This window comes from Ceratina calcarata, unplaced genomic scaffold (assembly GCF_001652005.2).
Source record: "Ceratina calcarata isolate Rehan_Ccalc_2016 unplaced genomic scaffold, ASM165200v1 scaffold206, whole genome shotgun sequence".
In the NCBI taxonomy this organism is placed as follows: domain Eukaryota; kingdom Metazoa; phylum Arthropoda; class Insecta; order Hymenoptera; family Apidae; genus Ceratina; species Ceratina calcarata.
Window position 1 is genome coordinate 135,023 of NW_017142243.1, and position 11,791 is coordinate 146,813.

Genomic DNA, 11,791 nt, shown 5'->3' on the forward strand with positions numbered 1-11,791 from the left:
GCAGGACGTATTCTTTTAAGAAGAATGAACGTATAATCACGTTCTTCAACAATTTTAGCGATTTCCTCTGTGAGGAGGCGATGTGGCAGATATCGGAGAGTATAAAACCGCGTGGCGGAAAGAAGGCACAACCACAGAACTAGAACACATCTAACCCTTTCACTGCCTGCGTCTCGAAATCGAAAGGCTGAACCAGTGAATTAGAACATTTGTATTTATGGTATTTAGGTAGGTTTTGTTTAATTCTAACGAGCCGAGGACAACAAAAATAATGAAAACCATGCACCACTCTAAAGGCGGTGGAAGGGTTAGCTATATCTATCTCATTTCAACAGCCTCTGTGAGGTTGTATATTTAATTTATGGGAATTTTTAATATTCAATTCCATATCGAAGATAAGAGATACGAAACAGACATTTAGATCAAATTGATATTTGATGTATTGATTTCGTTCGATGATATAACTTGCGTGTACGGATAATGTCGAACGTGTGAATCGAAACGCGCGTTAGAGAGATATGTATGAATTGGCTAGATCAGTCACGTTTCAAATGTATTTTTATAGTTTTTTCCTTTTCGCTGTAAGATTGGTAAGAAGTAAAAAGAAAAACAGAAATCGTGTTTTGCTATGGACCTACGGAACGTATACTTAAAAAACAAGCTACAGCTGTAAAAGAGATGCTTGAACATAACATGAAGGGAACGAAACCCCAGAGAACAAAAAAACAGACACGTGCACACATATACATAAACATATATTGACATTAAGTATTCTACATGTATATCTATATGGGAAAAAACTATTTATTTATTTGCTTTATATCAACGACATGTAAAATGTAGTAGGTGTCATTCACTAATCTTCTTTTTCTAACTTATTTAGATATTGTATATGTAAACGTCCATCGTATAGCTTTATCGTAGATAGTGAAACTTTTTCAAACGTCAACGGACAGGAATGAAAAACCAAGTCCGTTCGACTTCGCAAGGATGAACACCAATTAATTTGAATTTAATGTAGAGCCATCGTGAACTTGGGTGTCCAAGCGTCGATAGACGCTTACTCCCGAGCGCGTGGCACGACTGAGAGCGTACTGTTACATATACTATTGTATATGATTGTAGGCGAAACACTTTTTGTTGAGAACTTGTTAATAGGTATCCAAGCTTTCAGCTTTAAGTCGAACGGTTACCTAGAAGGTATGTAAGTAGGTAAATTTTAAGCGAACGCGACGAGGGAAACGAGAGTCGAAACGAAATTTTATCATCACCCTCTTGTACTTTTACCGATATAAACCTAGACGATATCTTTTAATATCGGAATTATTGCACGTACGTTTCTTATCGTTTTCACTAATGAAAGAGCGAGTCTTTCTTTCACGATACATTCCGATGGAGTGAAAGAATTCGAACGAATTAATCGTGAAGTTGAAGGGGACAGGCTGTTTAATAAACAAGCTGAGAATCATACTGATCGAAATTGAAATCAAAATTTTTTCTTAAGTCGTTATGATTCTCGGTCAGTTAAATACGTGAAGAAATTTAATAGAGTGCATCGAGTATTTTCTCTTCGGTTTTCTAATATAGATACCGCTGTAATGATATATGGCTGTCTGTGTGCCTCATATTGTAGAACGAATGAATATCTGCCTATTAACGTTTCTCCAATTTCACGTCTAGTGATCAAATTTGTATATGTCACAGTAAAGTTTAAAAAATGTATTCACTTATTAGCCAAAGTTATAATAGATTCGTTTTCCTCATTTATAATACATTATTACTAAGTAAAATGGTTGTATAATTTGACTAATAAGTACATACATTCAATTTCGTTACTATAACGAATAAAAAATTCTTGAAACGTAAAATTATAATAATCGAGGCTTTGAGATATTTTCGTCAAACAGTCACATCTATACTAACGCGCGCACCTCTTCAGATTATAAAAAGAGGCCTAAGAAGTTGATAGTCAATCTATAAGCATGCCGTTAATTCAAATTCACCGACTCGTTATACACCGAAAGAAAGAGACAAAGTAAAAAAAGCAGCCATGATTTAGACTTGAGTCATAGATAAAAATATATATATATTATATATATTATAAATTCGATAAACAGTCGTCAATTTCAGAGTATGCACCAAGTACGACTAATAACTTCCAATATGAATCACAAAGAGATAAAAAGAAGGCGTTGAAAATAGATGCACTCCGTTAATCGTAACAGCGAATGATACACTGATATTAAAAAGAAGGAAAAAGACGAGAGGAAATCGATCTTACTTACAAAACTTTTATGCGTGACGCCGCGGTAAATCAAATTTAAGATCGTTTCGTGAGAAAATTCGTCTAAATACAGAAACATACCTGAGCGTGCGTGCGAATATGCTGTGAGAAACATTTTTCGTTCAGTAATCGATATACGATGTACGTTAATGTGTGAAATTGATTCGGCTAATCGTAAGATTAAGAATGAAAGGTTTAAATTAACCATTGTAAATAGTTTTGATTGTATCTATAGTTTCTTGAATGTACGCGATTGCCCACTAATTATTCACATTTTGTACATAGACAGTATACATACGTGTACTGTACTTTTACATTAACTTTACGCATGACACGTAATTTAATTTCATGTACGTTTTCCTCTTTCCTCATTTAAGTCGACCGAAATTATTGTGATGTCATGTTGAGTTATCAGACAATAGCGGACCGCATGATCTTTATAATTATTTTTCATTTCATTGGAAGAATTAAAGACACATCGTCGTGCCGAATAATTTCTTAAATTTGTACGATGAACAAATACACGCAAATCTCTCATGTGCAACAGACAGAAAACTGCACCGATTTTTTTTCTCAATTTTAGTATAAAGTACATATAAACCATTTCCAAACCAGAAATTTCACACATCCGTACTCATCGTATAAATTTTCGGATATTTGGTAGTATGTTCAATTTTATTTTCTGTATTCTTTTTTTAATACACTCACTATCATTTTTACCTTAAAATTGATGCCAACTTTTTACACATCCTTCAGATTCCTCGTACACGTATACGCACACGCGTACTTCTACTTTCCAGAATTCAGTTAAACAGTTCCTTTTACGAAACTGCTCACTTGAAAATGTATTTTTAAATGGTGTCATATTAATCGTCGTTGCGTCTATTTTTTATTATATTTTTCGCCAATCTACTGTCGATAGGACTCTCTTGTAAATTTCACGAAAACGCGTAAGAGTATACAATTTAAGGTAAACGCTAACAGAACCATGAGTGAGATAAAAAAAACAGTGAATATGCAACGAAAAACTTAGACTCGATCAGTTTATTAGATTAAAAAGAAAACAAGCATTAGGCTACTTCGCGGTAGGCGAACGAATTGTAAAGAAAATTAATTGACTTGATAATAAGATATCTTTGCATTTTTTTCATCTTATTACACTGTTAGAAATGCTTAAATTCCATTTATCGATTTCGTGATTACATAATTAAAACCTGCTAACATTAAATGCGTACATAATCTGTAGGTCAAATATATCTTATTATCAATGGTGTTAATTATTTGGAAATAAGATTAATCTTTGCGACTGCGTTTTCTCAGATTGGTCAAGTATAGACTAGCATAACATACGGAATAGGTGTAAAACTGTGTTTCTTTTTCTATGTTCTGCTGATTAGATAGGTATAATAGCTTTTGAGGAATCAGTCTATGGATGAAAATGGACTCTAAAGCAATCGCTGTTAAACTTATTCTTGCACAAAGATTTCGTCATCGCATGATCGTAGCAACGCTTCCACGGGCGAGGGATATTTGCTATTCTACCAATTAAAACTGAACATTTTACATGTACGATAAATTTGATCGGACGATTCATCGATCTCCTATTGTATTCCAAAAAAGCAATGGAGGATAATACAGCAGTACATTTTAAGTCGAGCATCGAAAGTAAAAACGTTCTTCGCGTAATGTGCGTAAACGGGATGAAGAATTTATTTGAAGATGCATGATCAGACGCGGTCAAATAACTCTCGCCGAATTTGAATTAAAATGTTTTCGATTGTATTGGGGAATGCTTTTGAATGTGTTTCCCCATTAGGGGAAACAATAAGTAATATTCCTCTAGCGGATATCGATAAGCATCAGATAAGTAATAAATACTATTAATGTGTTACCGATCTCTTAACGAAAACAGGAACAACAAAAATATATGTGTAATTTAACGTTTGAATAGTTACCAGGGTAAGTATTAGAAATTTACTGATACCTACCGATAATCACTTGGCGGCTGTTAATGCTTCGATACTAACGGTGTTTCAAGTTTCCATTCGATCCTTGACTAAGCGGGCCTGTCTATCGAACCATTAATTATCGTCATGAAAAAATGACATATCTGCAAAGTACATGCTATAATTGCTGTTTAGAAATGACAGTAATCGAAAGACCCCAGCGAGAATAGAGTATCAAAAAAAGGCGACGAGAAATGAAGAGGTGATGTCGATTTTAAATTAAATTGTTTTAAACGATGATGTAATTTGTTTGTTTGTTCAGCAGTATGAACAGGGGCGGATTAACGATTCACGAGGCTCGGGACTAAAATGAATATAGGGATTTAAGGGTAGTAAAAAATGATCATTTTGTGAATATAAATAAAAACTATGTTATTATTTCTTCAATTTATTATCGTAAGCATAATCTGTGCAAGTGCATATATTTTTTTATTCGAACCCGCAGGGCCTCTTGAATATTGGGGCCTAGGGCCATAGTCCCAGCTAATCCTTTAATCTGTCCCTAAATATGAGATATACCGGCATTCGTAAATGGTTTTCATTACGAAGGAAAAAGTAGAGAATTTTAATGCATTGAACATTTAAAATTGCACGCCGAAATATCCAACTTATGACATAGTTATCTATGATAATAAATTGTATAATAACGATAATGCGTTTCGATCCGAATTCATTATTCATTTCAAGATGATAACTGCTTTTTCGATTGACTATAGAAAATTCGTAATTCGCAAGAATTTTCAAACGCGCAGACCGATTTGTTTTGTAAATAATTTTTAACGACGACTAATATAATTTTCTAGCACGACCAACGATTTAAAATGTAACGGGGAAAAGAATAGAGATACATTTTGCTATTTCACTTTTCGGGCGGACGAACTTTCAAAACATTCATGCAATTAATCAAAAATCATATAACATATAAGCAAAGACATCGAACGATATCCGAATCGGTTTCTCTCGATCAAAATTACCAACAATCAAAAAAAGTTATATTTTTAATGGAAAGCCGAAGGATGAAATAATTTTAGGAGATTCGCATTTTCTAAATACCTATAAATATATTCGAGATTAGACGTACCGTAATATCTATTCATCTTATATTTTACTGCTGCTTTACACAAACAACAAATTGCATAATTATCGTAATTTTAAGCTTTGAAAAATCTTGTGCGGGAGTGTTGCGCATTAAAAGATATTAAGTATAATTCTTCGAAAGGTATCGGCGCATTAATTGTGAACTAATCGCATTGTTTGTAAATTGTCAGAAATATTATACGTGAGAAATGAATTGCTTCGGTTCGTAATGTGATAAATTTCAAAGAACCATTCATGCCACCGGCACCGTATTTGGATTCATCCCTTAAATAAAGCTTTCAACCAGGACAGTGTACCCATTTTTAAGAACCACAACAATCTTTATATAATTGTATACATACTTTTTATTCGTCAAACATGAACTAATTTACTCGTGTTACCATAAGATAATTATTGTAGGACTGCCATAAAAACACATACATAAATGTCACAACCAATTATTTAAGGGATCGACCCAGAGATTCATGAATTTTGAGTTGCATCGCTGTTGCAACAAACGATCGATAGATCATCAACGTTTATCGACGCAGAGACAATTACATCTAAACAAGTATCGAGTGGCGTTTATATTAATACATATGTGTGTCTCATTTATAGGACTCTGTACACACGTAGGACATTATTGCGATGTACCACAAAACGAAAATAAGTGATACGCGTATCCGCGGCTCGTACACGGAACGAAACACAATTCACGGAGCATATCATTCGTAAGCGAAGCGATTACTATGATAATCACTAAATAATCCAATCCAATCGTTTTTAATTATATTCACCCGCGACTAAGATGGAAATACCGTATGACTCTATACTCGAAAGGAAATAAAACTGTAACACACTGTGCTCACGTCTTTGATTATGCGATTTTCATTAAGTAGCCGCGATTATATTTTTCTATGCATATTTTTCTTACCGTGCCGAAATGCGGACCGTTTATGTAATAATTAATATGAAGGATATTCCTGCGTCGATGGTACAAGAAAGGTGGGGCGGTTCTACATGGAAAAATAAATTGAGAATAAAAGATTTCATTGTTTAATTCCAATTTATTTTCTTTTATACAGAATCGCTCCTTCCTCGCTTTTACTACCGATTCTCAGACCCTGTATATGTCTGTACCTACGATCATTACTTACTAAATAATTAAGATGATGTTAGGTCGTTTCGTAAGTCTTGTGTTTCCATTTACGGATTTTTAATTATAAACTACTTTGCTCCTTATTTTAAAAAATGATTTAAAAAACGAATTGAAAATTGAGAAAAAGTATATCATAGCCGTTCGTCAAAATGCAATAATATTTTTATACTTTCAGGACAAACGTTTGGACTACAGATAGTTAATTTCTATATAACTTATGCAACGATCTAATGCCATAGTTTTTCTTCCGTTCTGTCTATCGAATAAGTACGTTAAACATTTTTAATATGCGTACGAGTAAGGTTCTCGACCGAATGTTATTGCTTCTTTTGTAATAGATGTATGAAGAAGTAAAATAAAAATGTGTTAGAGCCAATGCAAATAAAATTTGACAACATTTATGCTAATAGTAATCAAATATTTACAAACATTTCAGTAGCGTATTTAAAAAGTATTAAACGTTCTTTGTGAATATTTTTCACATCAGGAGAATCAAGTGAATTCTTAAAATAATTAGTTTCTAATCAAATCATCATAATACAGGGTGGGGCATTTAAAACAGGCCACCTGAATAACTTGGCTTCTATTGGTGACAGGAAAAAATGCATAGGGCCAAAATTATTTTGGTACCGAAGAGCTGATCATCTGGTAGCGTCACGGATAAACACCCTGTATAATAATAATTTAATCATTGTCAACATATCCAAATTATTAATAGGCACTTGCTGACATCGAGGTAAAGCTATCAGGTATCACGCAGGTGTTGTTGCTATAGTAACTACATGGCAACAAATGCCCCGGCTTCAAGGCTCGCCTAAAAGCCGACGATCGAATTTGTAGAATGTTCACGTTGCTGAACGTGAGGTGCAGAATAATTTTAAATAAAATCGTGTTCATTCCTATATTCAAGTACGAATTAAGGTGACGAGCAGGTGTATAGAATGAGGTTCAAAATATCCACCCAAAATCGCAACGGCCACAAGCGCCTGGTCACCTGCGTAGCGTGGAGCTCAGCGGAGGAAATCTATTCCTGCGGGTATTTTATTTAAATTTTTTTATCCGTGACAAGGAAGACTGCATCTGCCTTTATTGGTAGGGAGGATCATTTATTGATATCATGGCATTTGGAAGGCGGAATCGCGCATTCGACCGTCGTTACAGAGTTTCCCGACGATTTTTACCCGACGGACATGCAGTGGCACCCGCGACCGAACTACGCGATGCTTATTTCTAAAAAACAGTCGTTGGACGTTCTGTTAATTACGACAGCCGACGGTACTTTTTATTTTCAATAATAATCATTAGCGATAATCATGAAAAATTTTTTAATATCGAAATAACTGATACCATGAAAATAATGAACTTTGTTCTGCAAAATAAAAAAAATTAAGTCCCTTATTTTCTTCAGAAATATAGTGAGCATGAAGGGAATGCTTATAATTAATTTTTACTTTCGCACATGCACTGGGATTGTTTATAATTAATTTTTACTTTCGCTATTTTAGGAAAATATCATTTAGTAAATAAGAGCGGGCGCATAGAAAAGAGTATAGAAGCCCACAAAGGGGCAACAACGGTAGGCAGGTGGAGCGGCGACGGTTCTGCACTTATGACCGGTAGTTAATATCTCAAATAGATCAATTTTAGCAACAATTATTATTTAGACAATTTTCGGGTATAATTACAGCTGGTGAAGACGGACTGATAAAAGTGTGGTCGCGAAGCGGCATGCTTCGTTCCGTTATAGTTAAGAGCTCGTTTCCGGTATTGTCAGCAGTCTGGAGTGCCGATTCCACGACACTTTTATATTCTCAGGGACCTCACTTAACGTTTCAATCGCTTAATTCTAATTCCAAGCCAAGAAAGGTTGAACAATTTTAATAAATGTATGTGGTGCTCGCAACGGCAAGGAGACGGAATATTTAAAAGCCAAATTTGATTCTAGCTGTTGGCGCACGATGGATTGATTTTAGTTCTGTGTTGGAGCCACGCTCACGGACTCGTTATATCCGGCGGAGAAGATTGCAGATACAAGGTACTCACGGTTTGAATAAATATTCAAGACAGTCGGTATGAATCGAAATTCCATTTCAAGGTGTGGGATCCAAATGGTACTCAGCTATTTTCTAGTAATTCTGGTGATCATCCGGTCACAGCGTTAAGCTGGAGTTACTCCGGAGATTACTTCGCCGTTGGATCATTTAATACAATTAAACTTTGCGATAAAACGGGAGTTAGTTTGTTTCTTGTAATAATACGCCGGTAACTGATTCGTATTTGTTTTGTCTAATACACGTGTACCTTCAGTGGTCTCACTCGTTGGAGAAAATTAACGCTGGGAGCATTTACAGTATTGCTTGGTCGAGCGATAGCACGCAGGTAGCTATGGCTTGCAGCAGTGGAACTGTATTAACAGGACATATAATAGACAGGTATAGGAAAGGTGGACTTTTTTTTATGGTCAAATCGAAAGGTACGATGTTGACAAATTATAGGAGATTGGAGTGGAATAATTATGAGGCGACTTTGGTCAAGAGGAAAGTGATCGAAGTGAGAGATGTGGGCAACGAAATTCGAGAAACATTAGAGATATCAGATCGCGTGGTCCAGCTGGAATTCGGTTTCGAACATTTGGTAGTAATCACTCCGGCGCAGTGTCACGTTTATTCAGTGGTGAACTGGAACACTCCTGCTATATTCGATTTGAAGAATACCAGCGTGTCCGCGGTGATTCTTGCGGAAAGGTAGCATAAATCGTATCATTATATGTATTAAAAAACGTCAAATCAAAAGCATTACAATTTACTTTTTCATAGACACTTTCTGTTGGTCGAGTGGAACAGCGTGTCGTTATATAGTTATCAAGGTCGTTTGCTGGGAACACCAAAATGGAAAGGGATGACGCAGGAGCGAATTTACCCACCCTGCGTGTCGTTATGTTCCGATACCCTAGTCGTACGATCTCAGAGTAACGAAAAACGTATGACAAATCGGTATTAAAGATAAAAAAGAAATTCAGGAAATTGTAACAATAGTTTTCTACTTATAGTGCTTCATGTATTGGAAGTAGCTTTCAATAAACCCATAACGGAGAGCCAAGCTTATACGCATCTGCAGAGCATCGCGAGAGTCGCGTTAAATCATATTGGAGGTGTGACCGATCGACAAGTAGCGTTGATCGATGTAAATAAAGATTTGTTTCTAATTTCTATAAGAACCACCGGCTTTGGCAGAATTTGCAAAATAGGTATTTTTAAAAAATCTGGAAATTTTTTTCTGCATAAAGTAAAATTACGGTCTTTTAATGATTGAACTGCTAATTTAAGCTGCTATGGCGCAAGACATCGCGTGGGCGACTGATGCAAACGTTTTGGCTGCGATGTTAGACGCAACATTATCCGTATGGTTGTGTCCTAATTGTGTACACTATAGTGACCGGAAAATCATACGAAAAACGAGAATCGATAAAGAAAGCAGGTTCTTGTAATTTTAAATAGAATATAATATTTATTAATAATTGTTTAATTATGACGCTGTTATTCTCAGTGAATTCGGAAAGCAACCGAGCATAGCAAGCGTTCATAATGGTATGGTAATGATACGACGTGGTGATGGAGCGTTAGTGGCTTCTTCTTTCTACACTTTCTTCATCAGTCTTCATCAGCACATATCGAACAAACGATGGAAAGAAGCGTTGTTCCTCTGTCGAATTGCTCAGGTAATCCTTTTCTTAGACTTCTTAGATTTTAAATTAGGATCGATTTTTTTAAAACGTAGACATCGTTGATAGAACGACATATTGTGGACGTGCATGGCTGTTATGGCGACTGATAGCAAAGAATTAAATGCTGCAGAAGAGGCGTACGCGGCGATTTCACGATACGACAAAGTAGATTATATTCAATACATAAAGGTAACGATTGATTTATACAATATGTATATTTTTTCTTCTCTGTGAAGAAAACAATTCAAATTATGATCTTATAATCAGAGTCTGCCGAATAAAACGGAGCGACTGGCAGAAATGGCTCTTCTGTCGGGAGACTTGTTAACCGCGGAAGGCATACTTTTGCAAAATGGACTGATCGAGGAAGCTATACGAATTAACATCGAAATATATAATTGGAACAGGTATTCCTCTTTTATAATTCGTGAAACAGTCTCTTCGGGCACAGATGGTTATTTTCAATTTATTGATCATCAACTTTAGAGCGCTAGAATTGGCGATCAGACATAAAAAGCAACTGGACGAAGTACTGAACGCAAGGAAGGAATATTTGCAAGTGATTAACAAAAAGGAAACGAATCAGAGTTTCCTCGCGTACATGGCGAACGTTGCGAAGGCACACGTAAATTGAGCAGATCCACTTAAATGCACAGTTTCGCACGATTTGCACAAGACTTTTTACCATTTTCCATTAACCTGTGGGATGAACGCTTTTCACCAGGAGGCTACAGGAAAAACTGTGTTCAAAGCAGAAGAAGTCGAACTGCCGGAAAGCGAAATAGGAGGAAATGAAATGCAAAAGAACGAGACGTTTAATCAAGATATGTGAATCCATTATATAAATTATATCTTTAATTAATATCTGTAGCACTGTCAGATAAATTTTAAAGACGTTTTATACCAATAGGCGATGTCAATGTATAATTATATTTAATATATTTTACAACACTAAAAGTTTTAAAAATATCGAGATCACAAAAATGATCAAGGTAATAAGTATAAATAACGGTACGAGTCTACTTGAATACCACGTCGTCTCGTTCGTCGCGGGTCTGTATCGTGTCACCAAAGCTGGCTGAAGTAAAAAAAAAAATAAATCCCTTTTCAAATCTAATGAAATTGTCTATGTACTTCTTTAATTCCCAATTTATTTTATCTTACCCATCCTCCGTTAGCTTGTATCCACGTCGCAAGGTCCTCTTCCAAGACATCGGTCATACCTGGAACCAGTTATTAAATACTCGAAGATGTAACACTGTTGAAGCTAATCAGTGACGTGCATTAGCAGACAAATATTATTCTTAGGATTAATTACTTGCCTCTCTGAATTGCCGGCAAATATTCAGGTTTCCCCTGACGCACGCAGTCCACGCCGATTCCGCCAGCGACCGCGTAAAGGGCTATCACCTTGCTCCAAGTCATCTCTCCGATTCTGATCATCTCCCTGGAGACCTCGACGAAGGCTTCGGTTACAGCTTGTTCCGACGAGAAAGTGCCGCAACCGATCTGCCGGGCGACACGATTGAACAGATTCGGAT

The 11,791-nt window shown here is 35.8% G+C and overlaps 3 protein-coding genes across 17 annotated transcripts in view; 2 read left to right on the forward strand and 1 right to left on the reverse strand.

The window, feature by feature from the left end:
- The window catches only part of C3G (C3G guanyl-nucleotide exchange factor), a 65,464-nt gene extending 58,537 nt beyond the window's left edge, over nt 1–6,927 (forward strand). For all 14 annotated transcript variants that reach the window (XM_018019790.2, XM_026811240.1, XM_026811241.1 and 11 more), the window contains one exon: nt 5–6,927. In XM_018019790.2, coding sequence (XP_017875279.1) covers nt 5–143 — 139 coding nt within the window. In that variant the 3' untranslated portion in view covers nt 144–6,927. The remainder of the gene's footprint in view (nt 1–4) is intronic.
- A 140-nt stretch (nt 6,928–7,067) lies between these two features.
- Nucleotides 7,068–11,791, forward strand: part of Oseg5 (intraflagellar transport protein Oseg5) — a 5,163-nt gene continuing 439 nt past the window's right edge. The window contains exons 1-16 of one of the 2 annotated variants that reach the window (XM_018019779.2): nt 7,068–7,562; nt 7,623–7,801; nt 8,032–8,142; nt 8,214–8,392; nt 8,472–8,561; nt 8,622–8,759; nt 8,834–8,958; nt 9,022–9,270; nt 9,343–9,506; nt 9,576–9,773; nt 9,853–10,003; nt 10,073–10,244; nt 10,317–10,439; nt 10,518–10,657; nt 10,737–10,875; nt 10,975–11,103. In XM_018019779.2, coding sequence (XP_017875268.1) covers nt 7,468–7,562; nt 7,623–7,801; nt 8,032–8,142; nt 8,214–8,392; nt 8,472–8,561; nt 8,622–8,759; nt 8,834–8,958; nt 9,022–9,270; nt 9,343–9,506; nt 9,576–9,773; nt 9,853–10,003; nt 10,073–10,244; nt 10,317–10,439; nt 10,518–10,657; nt 10,737–10,875; nt 10,975–11,082 — 2,361 coding nt within the window. In that variant the 5' untranslated portion in view covers nt 7,068–7,467 and the 3' untranslated portion in view covers nt 11,083–11,103. Of the gene's footprint in view, nt 7,563–7,622; nt 7,802–8,031; nt 8,143–8,213; nt 8,393–8,471; nt 8,562–8,621; nt 8,760–8,833; nt 9,271–9,342; nt 9,507–9,575; nt 9,774–9,852; nt 10,004–10,072; nt 10,245–10,316; nt 10,440–10,517; nt 10,658–10,736; nt 10,876–10,974; nt 11,131–11,791 lie in introns of those variants that run through there. The other variant, XM_026811236.1, reaches the window with a different exon arrangement.
- The window catches only part of LOC108622113 (bcl-2-related ovarian killer protein), a 5,344-nt gene continuing 4,699 nt past the window's right edge, over nt 11,147–11,791 (reverse strand). The window contains exons 4-6 of the mRNA XM_018019782.2: nt 11,573–11,759; nt 11,415–11,473; nt 11,147–11,328 (exon numbers count right to left, since the gene is read on the reverse strand). Of these exons, the coding sequence (XP_017875271.2) occupies nt 11,194–11,328; nt 11,415–11,473; nt 11,573–11,759 (381 nt within the window). The 3' untranslated portion in view covers nt 11,147–11,193. The remainder of the gene's footprint in view (nt 11,329–11,414; nt 11,474–11,572; nt 11,760–11,791) is intronic.